The sequence below is a fragment of the Phacochoerus africanus genome, chromosome 12, assembly GCF_016906955.1.
Source record: "Phacochoerus africanus isolate WHEZ1 chromosome 12, ROS_Pafr_v1, whole genome shotgun sequence".
In the NCBI taxonomy this organism is placed as follows: Eukaryota; Metazoa; Chordata; class Mammalia; order Artiodactyla; family Suidae; genus Phacochoerus; species Phacochoerus africanus.
This window is the reverse complement of record NC_062555.1, coordinates 47929603-47949129: the sequence shown is the minus strand read 5'-3', so window position 1 is coordinate 47949129 and position 19527 is coordinate 47929603. Positions and strand designations below refer to the sequence as shown.

Sequence of the window (19527 nt, the reverse complement as noted above, 5' to 3'; positions counted from 1 at the left end):
GTTTTAGAGGGTTAAGGTGGAGCTTTTATTGATATAGGTAGCTTTAATCAAATAGAGTATGAAAGAAAAGGAAGTTTAACATGTTAGCTCAAGAAAAAGTTCTTTTCGTTTCTTAGATTTTTTTTTACTAATAATTATGAGATTTTTACCTTTAGTCTATCTTCTCATTGTACCACCTCATTGCATTAAAACTCTGTGTGCAAGTGAATTTGAAGGGATTAAAAGCCAATTTAATAGGTTTTGGTCCGAAAGGGCTTGATCAGGTCTGTTTACTAAAGTCTGGAATTTATGAAAATTTTGGGAATACAGTAGGCTTTCTGCTCTGTTTTAGGCCAGATGGGTCAGTACTTACATTGCCATGTGTATGAGGAGATCATTTTAAAATGATTTTGAGAGTTCCCGTCGTGGCTCAGTGGTTAACAAATCCAACTAGGAACCATGAGGTTGCGGGTTCAATGCCTGGCCATGCTTAGTGGGTTAAGGATCCAGTGTTGCCGTGAGCTGTGGTGTAGGTTGCAGACACGGCTCAGATCCAGCATTGCTGTGGCTCTGGTGTAGGCTGGTGGCTACAGCTCGGATTCGACCCCTGGCCTGGGAACCTCCGTATGCTGTGGGAGCAGCCCAAGAAATGGCAAAAAAAAAAAAAAGATAAAATAATTTTGAAGCTATAACAAATACTGATAATGGAGAACTTCTAGTTCTAAGTTGTATTTTGATGAGAAAAGCAGTGTAGGAGTTGCTGCTGTGGTACAGTGGGTTGAGGATCCGGTGTTGCTGTAGCTGTGGCATAGGTTGCAGTTGTGGCTTGGATTTGATCCCTGGCTTAGGAACTTCCCTCTCCCTTACATGTGGCCAAAAAAAATTTAAAAAAAGGAAAAAAAGAAAAACTGTATAAAAGTAAAGAACAAAAGAAATGTAAGTTTATTTAAATTATTTAGAGGTGGGACAGCTTAATGTAAGATATGTTAATAAGAATATCAAGAATGCATGATAACACTTTTTTGGCGGGGCTGTGCCTGTGGCATGTGGAAATTCCTGGTCAGGGATCGAATCCTTGCCACAGCAGTAAACTGCACCACAACAGTAACAATGCCAGGTCCTTAACCCATGAGCCACCAGGGAACTCTGCATGATACCACGTTTAATTTGAGTTATAGTTTAAGAAAGCAGTTGTTTAGGACTTCTGCTGCAGCACAGTGGGTTAAGAATCTGACTTGGGTATCAACTTGAGTTTCTGCAGAGGTGCTATTTCCTTCTCCGGCCTGACTTAGTGGGTTAAAGGATCTGGTGTTGCTGCACCTGTGGCTTGAGTTCGAACCCTGGCGGGGGTACTTACATATATTGCAGATGTGGCCTTAGGGGGAAAAAAAAGACAGTTAACTGTTTTGGAGTTCCTATTGTGGGGGAAAAAAAAAAAAGATAGTTGTTTCTTGATAGGAAGTATTTAAATCAGGTTCTTAAAAAACAGATGGAGAGAACATGTCACTACAAGCTCCAGGCTTGTCCTGTACATTTCCTGCCCCAGCCCTTGAATCAGCCATTTCTCCAAAGAGCCTTGGTTCCTTTATTTGGAGAATGGTATTAGAAACCACAGTCTAGGCACTAGGTATGCTTGTTGGGGCTAGGGTGTCATTTTTACTGACAGCAAGGATTTATGTGTGGTTTGCTGAGCAGTACATAGACGTATCTATCTATAACTTTTTTTTTTTTTTTTTGGTCTTTTTTGCCTTTTCTAAAGCCGCTTCCATGGCACATGGAGGTTTCCAGGCTAGGGGTCCAATCGGAGCTGTAGCCGCTGGCCTGCGCTACAGCCACAGCAACGCAGGATCTGAGCCGCGTCTGTGACCCATACCACAGCTCACGGTAACGCCGGATCCTTAACCCGCTGAGCAAGGCCAGGGATTGAACCCTCAACCTCATGGTTCCTAGTCGGATTCGTTAACTACTGAGACATGACGGAAACTCTGTGTCTGTAACATTTCTTTATGTAATCTTCTGTTTCTGTGGTCAGCTAGAAGTGAGTTCATATTGATGTCTTCAAGTCTAATCTGTTAGCATAGGATGTTCTAGCCTTCTTTGCTTGTCTATAAATTCTTATTCCAGCATTGGGAAACTTGGCATACACCGTTTACTGAATTACTCAGTTCCAGTGTGCATATGTGTATCGCAGTATCAGAACTTTTAATTCATACCCCCATTGGAACAGTTTTTGTGTATTAGAACACTGTGCTTATGTGCATTCCTTTATATGTGTTCTCAGAAGCCTCACTCCCTTCCAAAATAAATAAGGTCGGCGTCTCCCTCACCCTCTTCCATCCAGTGAGGTTGTTCCATAAACTTGTAATACTGTTAGGCTAGCTTGTCACATCTGCTTTCCATCCTGGAATTCCCTTGCCTCCTAAATGACTTCTTAGAATTTTCCTGCATTGATGTTCATGCTTCTGTTGTAAAGATGAATGGATTTTGACAAGTGCATACTGTCACGTATCCACTACTACAGTGGATCATACAGAATGGTTTTATTGACCTAAAAGAACCTCCTGTGCTTCATCTGTGAAACCCTCCCTCCCCACCTCCCACTACTACCAATCACTGTCTCTATTATTTTGACTTTACCAGAATGTCATATAATTTAATCATTCCGGATGTGGCTTTTTCAGACTGTATATTTTTCTTTCACTTAGAAAATGTATCTAAGATTCATTTCTGTCTTTTCATAGCTCAAAGGCTCTTTTCTTCTTATCTCTGGATATTTTGTATCTAGCTCTTTCACAGTTTATTCTTTCTCTTATTGGAGGACATTTGGTTGCTTCCAGTTGGGGGCAGTTTTTTTTTTGTGTGTGTGTTTTTTGCCATTGCTTGGGCCGCTCCCGTGGCATATGGAGGTTCCCAGGCTAGGGGTCGAATCGGAGCTGTAGCTGCCAGCCTACGTCAGAGCCACAGCAACTCAGGATCCAAGCTGTGTCTGCAGCCTGCACCGCAGCTCACGGCAATGCCACATCCTTAACCCACTTAGCAAGGCCGGGGATCAAACCCACAACCTCATGGTTCCTAGTCGATTCCTTGACCACTGCGCCACGATAGGAACTCCAGTTGGGGGCAGTTTTAAAGCTGCTGTAAACATTTGCATGTAGGACTTTTGGTGGAAATAAGATCTCAACTCATCTGGGTAAATACTTGGAAGTGTGATTGCTGGGTTGTGTGACAAGACTACATTGAGCTTTGTAAAAACTGTCTTCCAGAGTGGCTCAAGCATTTTGCATTCCCACCATCAGTGAACAGAAGCTCCTGTTGCTCTACGTCCTCATCAGCATTTGGTGCTGTCAGTTTTTTTGCATTTTATCCATCCTAATAGGTGTGCAGTTCCATAATGACGTGGTGTTGGGCATTTTTTCATGTGCTTATTTGCCATCTTCATATATTATTTCATGATGTGTCTTTTCTGAACCTTTGCCACTACAAAATTTGGTTCCTTTTGTTGAGTTTTAAGCGTTCTTTGTATAGGAGTTCCCGCTGTGGCCCAATGGGATTGATGGAATCTTGGGAGTGTTGGGATGCAGGGTTTTTTTTTTTTTGTCTTTTTAGGGCCACACCCATGGCCTGTGAAAGTTCCTAGGCTAGGAGTTGAATCGGAGCTGTAGCCACCAGCCTACACCAACAGCCACAGCAACACAGGATCCGAGCCTCGTCAGCATAGCACACAGCAACCAACAGATTCTTAACCGACTGAGCGAGGCCAGGGATTGACTCCACGTCCTCATGGATACTAGTCAGGTTTGTTAACCACTGAGACACAGTGGGAACTCTTGGGATGCAAGTTTGATCCCCAGCCTAGCCCAGTGGGTTAAGGATCTGGTGTTGATGCAGCTACAGCTTAGGTTGTAACTGTGGCTGGGATCTGATCCCTGGCCCGGGAATTCCATGTTCCATGGGGCAGCCAAACTTCCCTTTTTTTCCAAAGGGGAAAAAAAGTTCTTTATATATTTGAATACAAGTCCTTCATCAGATATGTATTTTGCAAATATTTTTTCCTTGTTTGTGGTTTATGTTTTCATTCTCTCAGCTATGTTTTTCACAGAGAAGATTTTTTTTTTATTTTATTTTTTGCTTTTTATGACAGCACCCGTGGTATATGGAAGTTCCCAGGCTAGGGGTCAAATCAGAGATGTAGCCGCGGGCCTATGCCACAGCCACAGCTACAGCAACACCAGATTTGAGCTGCGTCTGTGACCTACATCACAGCTCAGGGCAACGCCAGATTCTTAACCCACCAAGTGAGGCCAGGGATCGAATCTTCGTCCTTATGGATGCTAGTCAAATTCGTTTCTGCTGAGCCATGGCAGGATCTCTGAGAAGGTTTTATTTATATATTTTTTAGTTTGTTTTGTCTTTTTGCCTTTTCTAAGGCCGATCCCACGGCATATGGAGGTTCCCGGGCTAAGGGTCTAATTGGAGCTGAAGCCACTGGCCTATGCCAGAGCCACAGCAACATGGGATCGGAACCATGTCTGCAGCCTACACCACAGCTCACGGCAACACCGGATCGTTAACCCACTGAGCAAGGCCAGGGATCGAACCCGCAACCTCATGGTTCCTAGTTGGATTCGTTAACCACTGTACCACAACGGGAACTCCAGAGAAGGTTTTAATTTTAATAAAGTCCTATTTGGTAGTATAGCTAAAAACTCTTGGCCAAACCCAAGGTCATGTTTCCCCTCCCTCCCTTCCTTCTTCCTTCCCTCCTCCTCTCCCCCCCTTTCCTTCCTTCCTTCTTTTCTTTTTCTTCCCTCCTTCTTTTCCCTTCTTTTCTTCCTGCTTTTCCTTCCCTTCCTCCCTCCCTCTGTCCCTTCTTTCCTTCCTTTCTTTTTATTTTCATGGCTGCACCCAAGGCATGTGGAAGTTCAGGGATTGGGGATTGAATCTGAGCCAGAGCTGTGGTAACACTGGATCCTTTAACCGACTGCACCAGCCCAGGGATTGAACCCATACCTACGCAGTGACTTGAACTGCTGCAGATTCTTTTTTTTTTTCTTTTTCAGATACACCTGTGGCATATAGAAGTTCCTGTTCCCAGTTCCTAGGCCAGGGATCAGATCTGAGCTAGAGCTTCGACCTACATCACAGCTGCAGCAATGCTAGATCCTTAACCCATTGCACCAGGCCAGGGATTGAACTGATGCCTCCACCGGGACAAGTGGGATCATTAACCCACTGTGCCACAGTGGGAACTCCCTCTTCCTCTTAAAATTGGAATATTTTCTTGTAATAATTCAAGAAAAAGTTATAATGTCTATCTCATTTCTTTTTTTTTAAGGACCACTCCTGAGGCATATGGAAATTTCCAGGCTAGGGATCAAATCAGAGCTGCACTGCAGGCCTATGCCACAGCTACAGCAATGTGGGATTTGAGCTGTATCTGTGACCTACACCATAGCTCACGGCAACATTGGATCCTTAACCCACTGAGCAATGCCAGGGATTGAACCTGCATCCTCATGGATACTAGTCGGATTTTTAACCCGCTGAGTCACAGTGGGAACTCCCTGTTACATCTACCTAATTTCTTGTTAAGAAAGACTTCATGGGGTTAATCATTCTGAACTACCCCATGCAAATGTTATTTTTATTAAAATATACTTGCTTTCCCAAACACTTCTTTTATTATTTTCTCTTTTGTTTCATATTTAAATCTGGTTTTGAATTTCCTTTACGAGTTTATGCTTGACTGTGTTTTCTACTGCTTTCCAGTTAACTGATGATTTACTGTATCCTTTCTGCTGTTCTTCCTATTTTTGCTGTTTCTTTAGGTCCAGAGTAGTTATAGCAATCACTTTATTTTCTTTCTCTTCTTTTAGGCCTAGGGAAATGTCTTATATTCTCCATCTTTTTATTCTTAGAAATTAGGGATCATGCATTAAGAAATTTTAAGGGAGTTCTCACTGTGGCTCAGCAGTAACAAACCCGACTGCTATCCCTGAGAACATGGGTTCCATCCCTGGCCTTGCTCAGTGGGTTAAGCATCTGGCATTGCCATGAGCTGTGGTGTAGGTCACAGACACTGCTTGGATCCCGAGTTGCTGTGGCTGTGGCTGGCACCTGTAGCTCCGATTGGATCCCTAGCTGGGGAACCTCATATGCTGCAGGTGCAGCCCTAAAAAGCAAAAAAAAAAAAAAAAAAAAAAAAAGACTTGTGCTAGGGAGTTCCCATTGTGGCTCAGCGGAAATGAATCCAACTAGTATCCCTGAGGAAGCAGGTTTGATACCTGGCCTTGCTCAGTGGGTTAAGGAACTGGTGTTGCTGTGATCTGTGGTATAGGTCACAGATGTGGCTTGGATCCCAAGTTGCTGTGACTGTGGCTGTATCTGGCAGCTGCAGCTCGGATTAAACCCCTAGCCTGGGAGCTTCCATATGCTTCAGATGTGACCATAAAAAGCCAAAAAAAAAAAAAAAGCTTAAATTGTGGTATTTTTAAATGAATTAAGAGAGGCTATATTAACATTTTGTTGTTTGTGGTGTGGTGATAGAATTGCTAAATATGTGTGCAGGTGATAGAATTGCTAAATATGTGTGCATATGTGTGTCAGACTTAAATTGAAAGCTCATTCATAATGGATACATTTACCGCATTTCATTTTATTTTTTGTCTTTTTAGGGCCACACCTGTGGCATATGGAGGCTCCCAAGCTAGGGATCGATTGGAACTGAAGCTGCCAACCTATGCCACAGCCATAGCCATGCCAGATCTAAGCCGTGTCTGCCACCTACACCACAGCTCTCGGCACTGCCGGATCCTTAACCTACTGAGCAAGGCAGGGATTGAACCTGCGTCCTCATGGATACTTGTAGGCTTCCGTGAGGATTGCGCCACAACGGGAACTTCGAATTTGGTTACTTGTTTACTTTTTGATACCTAGTAGGGATCTCATGCTGTGTGATGCAGTTGATTAAAACAGATGTCGTGGGGGAGGAAGGTAACATTTGCTGAGCTGTGTAATTTCTGCTAGAAAGAAAATGAGGAAAACTTGTAGTCAGGAAGGAGGCCATTCGATTTAAAAATAGCAGAATAGAAATGAAATGAATCTGACTTGGGGGGAGAGAAGGAAAACCAGCAAACAGTTGTGTGTATGTTTATGTCTGTTTTCATTGAAACATGAGGAAAACCACTGGTGAGAGGCCTTTCATGCCTCCAAAAGAAACAGTGGTTATTACTAGACGTTAGGTGTGCAAAAACTCTATCCTGGTGGTTGGGTACTTGGCAGTTGTGTGTGTGGTGATAAAGGATGGAGGAGTGTGCATACGTATAGAGTGTATTTCACTTAGAGGACGCTGTGCTCAAAGGGTGTTGAATGAGTAAGATTCTAACCGAAATACTTGAGGGAATTCCCATTGCGGCGCAGTGGAAACAAATCTGACTAGAATCCATGAGGATGTGGGTTCTATTCCCGGCCTCGTTCAGTGGGTTAAGGATCCAGCATAGCTGCGAGCTGTGGTGTAGGTCCCAAATGAGGCTCGGATCTGGCGTTGCTGTGGCTGTGGTGTAGGCAGGCAGCTGTAGCTCTGATTTGATCCCTAGGCTGGGTACTTCCATATGCTGCTGGTGTGGCCCTAAAAAGCCAAAAAAAAAAAAAAAAAAGAAAAAAAAGAAATACTCGAGAGGTTAAGATACCAAGATAAACAGAGCTCAGCCTCCTCTAAGGAGGAGAACCCACAGTTGGGGGACTAGAGGAAGAAACAAACCAAAAATTAAAACCACAGACATTAGTTTTAATATAGCTTGTGTTTTTATTTTTAGGTTTTTAAATAAAAATAGGCAACATAAGTTACACATTTGCAGGTAAATTCCCCCTCCCCCCTTTTTTCTTTTTTAAGGGCCATACCCTTGGCAAGAGGAACTTAAGTTTTTAGAGCTACCCCACAGTTAATTTAATTGTACGTGAATCCATGATTTGTAATCGGGCTTTTCTTTTCATAGTTATTTTGTCTAACTTTTTCTAGACCTTGGATTGTAATACATAATTCCTACTATGTGGCTTTTTAGAAGTTTATTATTTAATTCAGGGGCTTCCCAGTTTCGTTCCCCACCCCCATGTGTCTTGGCTCCTGTAGCCCCCTTGCTCACGTCCTCTGCTTCAGATCTAACCACCTGTTCTATCTGGATGTCTTTTGACTACTTCTCCATCTTCCTTGTCTGTCCAGTTCTCATTTCTAACTGAAATTTTAGTTTAGCTGTCCCATGGTGACTTATCTTTCTCCCTCACTCCTCATCCTGCAGATCTCTGCCTTCAGCGGGGAAGGTGTGGTCATAAAGGCTGGCAGGGAGAGGCCTGGCAGTGGACTGCCTCCAACCCCGCAGCCTCTCTCCTGCCACCCTGAAACCATGCGGTTTACTCCTTATTCTTCATGCCTGTGGATGATCGTCCAGTCAGCTCTGGTGCACCTGAGCTCCTGTCACCCTCTGCGTAGTCCCTTACTCAATTCAGTATCTTCAAAGATTTTCTCAAGTTATTTTGTTACTTCCTGGAAAGTAAAAAAAAAAAAAAAAACCCAATCACCTGAGAATAAGTATTTCAGTGTGGAGTTTTTAAAAGCTGTAGTGAAAAAACTTTTATGTAGGTAAAAGACTTCAAGCTCATAGTGACTAATGAAAGTGAAGACCGAATATCTGGAAGGTTAGAATTTCTATTTACTGTGTTGGTAAAGACCAAGCAGGTTTGGCAGGGCTGGGGTAGGGTAGGGAGAGGAAGTAGATTTTGGATATGGTGAAGTTTAAGGTAGTTGTTAGAACACTGAATGGACTTGGTAGTGGCGGGTCAATAGTTGCCTATAATCTAGAAGAATCTCCTTCTTTTTCATTTTTCATGAAATTAATTTTTTTTTCTTTGTAGAGTTCAGGTCTGTTTCCAATAGACTCCTAATAATCAGCTTAAGAGTAAACACATTTTTGACAGGAACACAACATAGGTGATAATATTGTGTGCCTTTTTTTTTTTTTGCTTTTTCGGGCGGCACCCGTGGCATATGAAGTTCCCAGGCTAAGGGCTGAATTAGAGCTACAGCTGCCAGCCTGTGCCACAGCCACAGCAACAACAGATCCAAGCTGAGTCTGCGACCCACACCACAGCTCATAGCAACGTGGGATTCTTAACCCACTTAGTGACCCCAGGGATTGAATCCACATCCTCATGGATACATACTAGTCAGGTTCTTAACCCGCTGAGCCACAATGAGAACTTCCTTGTGTGTCTTTTTTTTTTTTTTTAATTTTTTTATCAGAGTATAGTTGACTTACAAATACTGTTAGTTTCAGTTGTACAGCAAGGTGAACCAGTTACACCCCCCCATATATATCCATTCTTTTTTCCCATCTAGGTTATTGTAGTATTGAGTAGATTCCTCTGTGTTGTGATCCTTATGATGTTGTGAGTCTTATAGACACTTGGTTGTCCTGCTCTGGGTGTTACTTTGGAGCAGTTGGTTAAACTCCTGGTGGCCAGATCTCTACTGTCAGGCTGTGTTACCCTGTACGTAATCTGTGGAATTATGTGAAGATACCCAACAATGTTTAACATTTGTTCTCATCCTCTGTTTACACCCCCTCAACATCATAAACTTGAACAGTACTGTCATTTTAATGGTTCTAACAAAAGTTTTTTATGTTATTAGCATAGTTTAAAGAGATACTTCTGAATAAAAAACAAAGTGGAATGAAGTAGGAGGGGTGGTTTTAAAGCATAAAACATTGCGTTGGTACATGTTTGGAGGGTGGTGCTGGACACAGTCGTGATGTGTAAAATTATACTGTGTTCCTTATAGCTGTTGTAAAAGAGTTATGTTTCTAAAACTCTGGGCAGCATTACATTCTTAGCCCTGTTTAGCAGTCTTGGTTGAAGTTAATGAACTTTTTTTTTTTTTTTTGTAGGTTTAAATGTGACACTGGATGTTTAGTTCTCCTTCTAAGGTAAATTTTTTTTATTTATTTTTTGAAACACTGTCACTACATTAAAATTATTATTCAAGTAGTTGGTTTAGAAATTCCTTTTCAGTTGCTGAAATTGTATGGCCAACTAGTTATCACTTGGGCTTTATCTGTTTGGGAGGATGTTGTCTTCCAGGGTGTGGTGGTTGCTGCAAGTACAGTGTAAATAGCATCACGCCCAGTACTTGGGTGTTGAGGAAAATGGGTGGGTTGTCATGGGACCCTGCCTAAACCTTTCTGGTGCATGTCAGTGTCAGTCATTTGACTTTGCCTGAGGATCCTTGAGTGTTGGGTTGAGTGTGTTTTCTTAGAGCTGCTGTAACAAAGTGCTGCAAACTGGGTGCCTTAAAACTACTACTGCTCTAGAGCCAGACTTCTGCTGTGCCCCCTCTGAGGCCTCTTGGGGAGAACCTGTCTTTGCCCCGTCCAGCTTCTGGGAGTTGCTGGCAGTCCTTGGTGGCCTTTGGCTCAGAGCTGCTTCATTCCCAGTTTCTGCTTCTGTCTTCTTCCCTCTTTCTTTTGTCCTCTCCTTGCCTCCAATCCGCCCTCCTTATAAAGACATCAGTCATTGGATTTGGGGCCCATCTCAATCGCAGGAACTCATCTCAAAGCGATTGCATCTGCCAAGACTCTATTTCCAAATAGTGGCACTTTCATGGGTCCTGGTATTAGGGCTTAGACATACCTTTTTGGGGAAGCATAGTTCATCCCACTGTGGCTGGGGCTTGACTTTTGTATTGTAGCAAAATCAGATGCTGTGATTATTTTGAAGCTTGAATGCTGTGTTTTATGAGGTACTAAAATATTTGGAATTGGTTTAGAAATAAAAGAGTATTCTAGGTTTCTCAAGCCAATTTAGGGCTATTTCTAGTAGACTGGTGTGTGTGTGTATTTTTAACATTTAAAAATACAAAGACTGGTTATTTGTTGGGATTTGTGGGATTCAATTTAGCAAGGATTATGGTCTTCCTGGGGAGGATGTAAGAGGAAACAAAAGTAAATTAGCTGTTTCTTTTGTCTATCTTTGTGTGTATTTTGTGTGTTTTTATCCATTTATATTAGGAAATGAAACTTACGTATTTGGATAACTTTTTTAGGCTCATTAATACACTTGATGATGTTAGAAAAAGAATACAGGGTCATTGAATGAAATTCAGGGTCATTGAGGGGTTCCCCCATTGTGACTCAGCAGTATCCATGAGGATGGTATATACTAGTATCCATGAGGATGCGGGTTCAATCCCTGACTCCACTCAGTGGGTTAAGGATCTGGCGTTGCCGCAGGCTGTAGTGTAGGTCTCAGATGAGGCTTGGATCTGGCATTGCTGTGGCTGTGGCATAGGCTGGTGACTGCAGCTCTGATTTGACCCCTAGCCCAGGAACTTCCATATGCCACAGGTGTGGCTGTAAAAAGAAAAAAAAAAAAAAGAAACTCAGGGTCATTGAAATTCAACTGCAACTTTAAAGAGTGTGTTTTAGGTAGGGGAGGCATATAGTGACCCTAGCTTGATGCTTGGCTGTTGGTAAGTGCCTAATATGTATTGGTTATTATTAGTGAGCCTTTCTAAGAAAGTGAAGAAGGTTTGAGGTAGTCATGAAAAGAAGAAAATTTCTTCTCATTCTTTTTTTTTTTTTTTCCCTGGCCGAACCTGTGGCATATGGAAGCTCCTGATCCAGGGATCAAACCCAAGTTGCAGTTATAACCTGAGCCACAGCTGCAGCATCAGATTCTTAACCCACTGTTCCACAAGGGAACTTCCTTCCTTCTTATTTTTGATAGTTGTTTGGCTGGCTAATGTGTTTACCATTCCAGTCATCAGTTTGGTTTTGGTCATAAATGACTGAAAGATGTAGATTATAGAACAAGAGTGCTTTTGGGGGGAGGTGGTTGTGCCCAAGGCGTGTCAAAATGTCAGTGTTCCCCAGGCCAGGGATGGAACCCACACCATAGCAGTGACCTGAGCCACTTCAGTGACAACACTGGAGCCTTAACCTGAGCCACCAGGAAACTCCAGGAGAGTGTTATTAATGCAGGACAGTACATACAGTATCAGACACATGTTTACTTTCTGGGTTTGAGATGTGAAGGTAATGTTCTTTGATATATGATGCTGTGAATGAATATTAAAAATCCAGACTGTGCTAACTTTTTTCTTCATTCTCTTCTTCCATTTAAATAAAAATAGCTCTCTTGATCCACCAAGCCACAAAGCCATAATGTGGCAAAGCATCCTTTTTGAGAGGTGAATATTACTGCATAAAAATGGCTGACAGAGGTGGAAAGATTGTTCCAGGACAAGTGTATATTGAAGTGGAGTACGATTATGAATATGAAGCAAAGGACAGAAAGATTGTGATAAAACAAGGAGAGCGATACATCTTGGTGAAGAAGACCAACGATGACTGGTGGCAGGTCAAGCCAGACGAGAATTCCAAAGCATTTTATGTGCCCGCCCAGTATGTTAAGGAGGTCGGCCGTAAAGCTCTGATGCCACCTGTTAAACAGGCTGCGGGGCTGCCTAATAATTCTGTGAAGATGATGCAGAGCCTCCACCTGCAGAGATCAACAGAAAATGTGAACAAATTGCCTGAGCTTTCAAGTTTTGGAAAGCCCTCGGCGGCTGTTCAAGGATCAGGTCTTATCCGTGATGCCAATCAGAATTTTGGACCCAGTTACATTCCAGGTCAGACCCACAACCTCAGCCTGGACCTGACCCATAATAACGGAAAGTTCAACAGTGACTCACATTCTCCTAAAGTTCCTGGCCAGAATAGGACGCGCTTATTCGGTCACTTTCCCGGCCCAGAGTTCTTGGACATAGAGAAAACCAGCTTCTCCCAGGAACAGTCTTGTGACTCAGCAGGAGAAGGCTCCGAGCGCATCCAGCAGGATTCTGAGTCTGGCGATGAACTCAGCAGCAGCTCCACTGAGCAGATAAGGGTAAGACAAGAGGTGGATGAGGAAACTTCCCTCGTGCCACCTTCATGAAAGTTTAATCACGGGTTTTGTTTTGATTAAAGTCTTTGTTCGGCTTCAGAATTGTTTGTTTTGCTTTTGTTTTTCGGAATACATGGATTTTATGCTGACTTCAGGAATGTGTGAAATAACTTGTGGATTGATGAAGGTTCACTTTAAGGTTTCCCTGATTCTTCTTGTTCCTTAATAGGACTAGGGCCCCTCAAAGTGTGGAAGGGTTTTTCTTTTTTTGCTCTCTATTGATTTTGCATAAGGCAGAAAGGATTAACTTAGTTTTCCTGGTGATATTTCTTTCACTAGGAAAAGTTTTTATTCTAGCAGCAGTCATTTGACTTATTGCCACTAAATCTTCAGGTAATGATGAATATGACAGGATGATGTTGCTGGAATATTAACTATTAACTTTTTTAAAGCATTTTTTAACCATCTTTTTTTTTAATTAAAAAAATTATTTATTTATTTATTTTTATTTTTTGTCTTTTTAGGACCACTCTCGGCATATGGAGGTTCCCAGGCCAGGGGTCAGATTGGAGCTCCAGCTGCAGGCCTACATCAGAGCCACAGCAACTGGGGATCTGAGCTGAGTCTGTGACCTACACTACAGCTCACAGCAGTGCCGGATCCTTAACCCACTGATTGAGGCCAGGGATTGAACCCGCAACCTCATAGATACTCCTGGGTTCATTAACTGCTGAGCCACAGGGGAACTCCCTATTAACTACTAACTCTTATTCTTTGAAACTTGTTTATTAACCTTGAATATTAAAAGTATATATAGAGGGGAATTCCCTTTGTGGCTCTGCAGGTTAAGGCCTAGTCTCCATGAGGATCTGGGTTCGAACCCTGGCCTCGATCAGTGGGTTAAGGGTCTTGTGTTGCCGTGAGTTGTGGTGTAGGTCTCACAGGCAGCTTGGATCCTGTGTTGCTGTGACTGTGGTGTAGCCTGGCAGTTGGAGCTCTGATTGGACCCCTAGCCTGGAACTTCTCTATGCCCTAGGTGCAGCCTTAGAAAGAAAACAGCAAAAATATATAGAGAAGGTCCCTAGAAGTGGTGCCTCAGGTTAAGGATGTGGTGTTGTCACTGCTGTGGTTCAGGTTCGACCTGTAGCCTGGGGACTTCCACGTGCCTAAGGCATGGCCAGAAAAAAAAAATGTGTGTGTGTGTGTGTGTGTGTGTGTGTGTGTATGTATAGAGAGAGAGATGGAGAGAGAGGGAGAAAGATAGAGAGGTGAGTGCGTGCTTGAGAGCGAGTGAGTGCAGGTGGGCTCAAATCTTTACCTCTGTTCATGCTCTTTTGTCTTAAGTGTCTTGCATTGAATGCTTAGAAAATTGTGTCTATGGTTTGATTTTTTTTTTCTCCTTTGAGAATAGATTGTGCCAGTTTGTCAAGTAACATGAAGTAAGTTTCAAAGCATATGCCCAAAACTGAAGCTTGCATTTATTTAGAAAGTCTAGTTTTAAGTGATTTAAAAGTAAATTTTTGGCCTAAATTCTCTTGAAAGATTTATTTATCAAGCTGAGTCAGTGAATAATTGTGAGCCTGCCCTTAGGTGTGGTCTGGTTGTAATGGAACTGGTATGTTCTTTTTCTTTTGTAGGTTTTTAATTTTTCTTGTGACATTTTGAGTGGAATAGGAAAAAGGGAAGGTTCTCTAGAAAAATTTCTGATGGCTTGAGATTGGGGGAGTTATGTGAGAGCATTGTCAGTTCAGTGTCATCGTCTTAGTCTTTTCTGCAGTCTTTATGTGATGCTCTGTCAGAGACAATATCATGTATCCTGGAATTTTTTGCACATGGTTCCTTACTGTACACGTGTTTTCGTTTCCATCTAGCTGTCACCACTGTTTGTTTTTTATTTTTTATTTTCTTTATTTTTTTGTCTTTTTAGGGCCGCACCTGCGGCACATGGAGGTTCCCAGGCTAGGGGTCTAATTGGAGCTGTAGCCGCTGGCCTACGCCAGAGCCACAGCAACGCCAGAACTGAGCCGAGTCTGGGACCTACACTACAGCTCACAGCAATGCTGGATCCTTAACCTACTGAGCGAGGCCAGGGATTGAACCCTCAACCTCATGGTTCCTAGTCAGATTTGTTAACCACTGAGCCACGATGGGAATTCCTGTCACCAGTGTTTGACACTGGAAATGACATTTTATGTGTAGGTACACTATCGGCCTGTGTTCTCCCAGTTGCGGTCATCTTAAATTCCCTGTGTGTAAAGTCCTGGCTCCCAGCCTCTCCTGAACTCGAAAATCCTATTAGATTTTCTATGTTTTTTTCTTTTTATTTTTTGTCTTTTTAGGGCCACTCCTGTGGCATATGGAAGTTCTCAGGATAGGGCTAGAATTGGAGCTGTAGCCGCCAGCCTATATCACAGCCACAGCAACACCAGATCCAAGCCGTGTCTGCGACCTACACCACAGTGCACAGCAGTGCTGGATCCATAACCCACTTATCGAGGCTAGGGATTGAGCCTGCCGTCCTCATGGGTATTAGATTCGTTTCCACTGAGCCACGAAGAGAATTCTTTATTAGATTTTCTAGCCAGACCTCTTCTTAACTCCTTATAGCACCTGTGACCTCCACTGCAGCTTGTGGCAATGCTGGATCCTTAACCCAGTGAGCAAGTCCAGGGATCAAACCTGCATCCTCATGGATACTAGTCGGGCTGGTTACCACTGAGCCACAGTGGGAACTTCCCTGAATTGCCCTCGGCATATGGAAGTTCCCTGGGCCAGGGATCGAACTCCAGAGAATGTTTTCACATGGGGTGAAGGAGGCCTATATATAGGCCTAAAAAGATGGAAGAATTCCAGTTTTCCGTGATCCACCGCCCCTGTGATCCTAGGAGACCATGTTTCACCCAGCACCCACATCAGTCCCTGAAGAAAGAACCCCTGAACCCCTCACTCTGGCCGGAAAGTTGATGTATTATTACTGGCGAGGTGAGGGACACCACAACTGCCCATTCCAAGAGCACATGGCCTCCCAAAGCCACACGGACTGAGGAGGAGGAGGAAGTCATTTCACGAATAGATAGATGGTAGCCAACAAAAAGAAAAGAGGGAGTTCCCCTTGTGGCTCATCGGAAATGAACTCGTATCCATGAGGACGTGGGTTCAATCCCTGGCCTCTCTCAGTGGGTTAAGGATCTGACATTGCTGTAAGCTGTGGTGTAGGTTACAGATGCAGCTCAGATCTGGTGTTGCTATGGCCGTGATGTAGGCCAGCAGCTGCAGCTCCAGCTCCGATTCAACCCCTAGCCTGGGAATTTCTATATGCCACAGTATGGAATTTTGGTGTTTTGATATCTGTGTTGGTTTTGGTAATTTGTCCTGCATTCAGTTTGGAACATTTCTATTGACATATCTTCAAGCTCATCAGTTCTTTTCCCAGGTGTGTCCAGTCTCTTGATCATCACATTAAAGTCATTTTCTGTTACAGATATTAATTTGTGGCATTTCCTTTTGAATCTGTTTTACGTTTTTCATCAGTCTGCTTGCATTACTCACTGGTTCTTGTATGTTGTCTGCTTTCTCCTTTACAGTGTTTAAAATATTAATAGCAGTTATTTTAAATTCCCTGCCTGATAATTTCAACGTCTATGGCATATCTGATGCTAGCTTTAGCTCTTTAGATGTTTTTTTGGTGCCTTTTGCCAGGCCTTGCAGTTTTAATTGAGAGCCATTTTTTATTGTGTAATAGGAATGGAATAAATAGGCCTCTAGTGTGCATTGTTGATCTGGCTAGAAATTGCACTGTGTTTAGTGTTTGATGTAGTTGTAGGTACCAGAGGGTTTAAATTCTTCAAGTATCCTTGTTTTGGGCTTTTTCTGAGCTTCCCTCCTTAATGTCTGGCTCCCCAGGAAATCTGTCTGCTACCTTCCTGGCTGGGAGGGGTTGAAGTGTCTCGTTACTTGGCCCACATGGCTAACATCAGGGTTAGAGAATGGCCTCCTTGGCACTTGGCAGTGTTGAAAGCTCTGACTCTCTCCTGAGCCTCCTCTGTGTGGGTTGGGGGGGCGGTCTTGTGACTGTCTCTCAGTGACTACCCTGCTGCCTTCCTCTGCCTTTTTCTGACATCACCCTTGTGGGGGTTTTGGGGTGCCTTGTTACAGCCCTGCTCACCACTGCTGGTGGTGTGTGGGTGGAATCATTGGTTTGCTCTGTGGCCTTTGGCTGGAGTAGAGTGGGGATATCTAAAAGCTTTCAGTCTTGCTGTCCTTCTACTTTTCTGATTCTTCTGCTCAGTGTAGAGCAGGGATTTGTTGGGGCTTTTTTGGTCTGTGCCATTTGGTGTTTCTGGGTTGCCGACTTCCCCCTTCAAACCTGAGTGTGTGAGTAAACCCAGAGAACACACCAGCATGTTGTTCATGGAGGCCTGAGGTCACAGTTGGTTTACCTTCTCTCTGCCTTTCAGACTTATCTTCTTTTTGTTTTATATATTATGTCCAGTGTTTTTATTTATTTATTTCCCTTTTCAAAAAAGTGTTGTACCAGTTTTAGCTGTACAGCGGCATGACCCAGTCATGCATACATACACATTCCCATCTTCCGCCACGTTCTATCCTGAGGGATTGGATGTAGTTCCCTGTGCTGTACAGTAGGACCTCATTGCTTATCCATTCTCAATGTAATAATTTGCACCTGCTCACCCCAAACTCCCCGTCCATCCATCCCACTCCCTCCCCCTCGGCAACCCCAGGTCTGTTCTCTATGACAGTGAGTCTGTTCTGTTTTGTAGATAGGTTCATTTATGCCATAGTTTAGATTCCACATATAAGTGATATACGGTGTATGTCTTTCTCTTTCTCACTTACCTCGCTTAGTATGAGAATCTCTAGTTGTATCAGTGTTTTTATTTATATGTAGTGACGGGAATAAGGTAAAGTACATTTCCTCCTTTTCCTAGGACTGGAAGCGATTGATGAGCTTTTGAGTGTCTGTTGTCCTGACTTCTTACGGTCTTTTTCTGCTTCTCTTGGGGTGTCCACTCATTGTAAGCTTCCAGAGTGCGCTGCTTCTCTTGGGGTGTCCTCTCATCGTAAGCTTCCAGAGTGCCTTGTCCTTTGCATTTGTTGTACTCATCACATGTGTGATCGTCTCCTTCTCACTAGTCAACCTGTCATCTCCAAGGCCAAGCTCTTTACCATATCCTGTTTGTCTCTGTATATCAGGTGCCTAGTATGGTTCCCTGGTACGGAGTAGACGTGCTAAATGCTTCCCTAATGATGACCATTGTTTACCCATAAATACGTGGAAGGGGAAGGGGAAACCTAGATAAATGTCCCATCACAGATGGCGTGTTTCTCTTTGGAAACCAGTCATCCAGAAGTGCCATGACCCTTGACACAGCATAATTTTTATGAAGAATGTTATTAGAAAGGTGGAGTTGGGGATAAAATGTTGTAATGCAATATAGAGATTTCAAAATTTGAGTCAAAAAATCATAAAATTCAGGTTGGCAGCCCCCCTCCCCCCAGTAAAATGGACTCGTTATATGCAGTATCTTTATCAGAGGAGCAAGTTTTTTGGTCATTTCAAGTTTAAACTAATGGTTGACCTGAAGATGAAACTTTGAAAGTCATAGTTATTAGTTCAGAGTTCCAAACCTTACGGCAGCCTTAAAAACTATATGCTTTGCTCCTGGTGCCCCGTTTTCTCTCATGATCTCATTAATACTCCTTTAATATATGTGTCTTGCCAGCCTTGAGTATTAAGCTGTCCAGTTTCCTGTAGTTAGAAAGTGTGGTCTAAAACTGGAGAGTCAATGGAGTTCCTGTTGTGGCTCAGTGGTTAACGAATCCGACTAGGAACCATGAGGTTGTGGGTTTGATCCCTGGCCGTCAGCTGTGGTGAAGGTCGCAGATGCAGCTGGGGATCCTGCGTTGTTGTGGCTGTGGGGTAGGATGGAGATATAGCTCCAATTAGACCCCTAGCCTGGGAACCTCCATATGCCGTGGAAGCGGCCCTAGAAAAGGCAAAAAAAAAAAAAAAGAAAGAAAGTAAAACTGGAGAGTCAAAATGGTAAATCTTTGTCTATGAGGCTGGTAAGATGTGAGAAAGAAAAATGATGACTTTAGGAAGAAGGCCAATATACTGTAAAGCTTAGAATCAATCTTGTTATTTTAAAAATATATTATGAATATTTATGATGACTATAAATCTGGAAATGTTTAAATTATGTTCTGTACTAGCTTTATATGTTGAGAGATATATTTATAGAACAAGTTTTTTCATTGACAGTGCTAGACTAATGTCTTTTCTGTCATTTGAAATCTAATGTTAATCTGGAAAACTATACATGGAATAATTCATCAACATTTTGAGGTGTTATCATAGTATGCTGGGTTCACAAAATCACTTCTCTAACTTTTAGTTTTTGTTTTTTTTTCTGGCTGCACCTGTAGCATGCTACCACATGTGTAGCATGTGGAAGTTCCTGGGCTAAGGGTGGAATTGGAGCTGTAGCTGCAGGCCTACCCCTTAGCCACAGCAACGATGGGTCCTAGCCACAGCTGCAACCTACACTGCAGCTTATGGTAGTGATGGATCCTTAATCCATTGAGCCAGAC

At 43.0% G+C, this 19527-nt stretch overlaps 1 protein-coding gene across 8 annotated transcripts in view; it reads left to right on the top strand.

Moving 5' to 3' along the window:
• ARHGAP12 (Rho GTPase activating protein 12) overlaps window positions 1–19527 on the top strand; it is a 117614-nt gene that overhangs the window by 11146 nt on the left and 86941 nt on the right. For all 8 annotated transcript variants that reach the window (XM_047754571.1, XM_047754569.1, XM_047754567.1 and 5 more), the window contains exons 2-3: window positions 9921–9959; window positions 12164–12918. In XM_047754571.1, the coding sequence (XP_047610527.1) occupies window positions 12241–12918 (678 nt within the window). In that variant the 5' untranslated portion in view covers window positions 9921–9959; window positions 12164–12240. The remainder of the gene's footprint in view (window positions 1–9920; window positions 9960–12163; window positions 12919–19527) is intronic.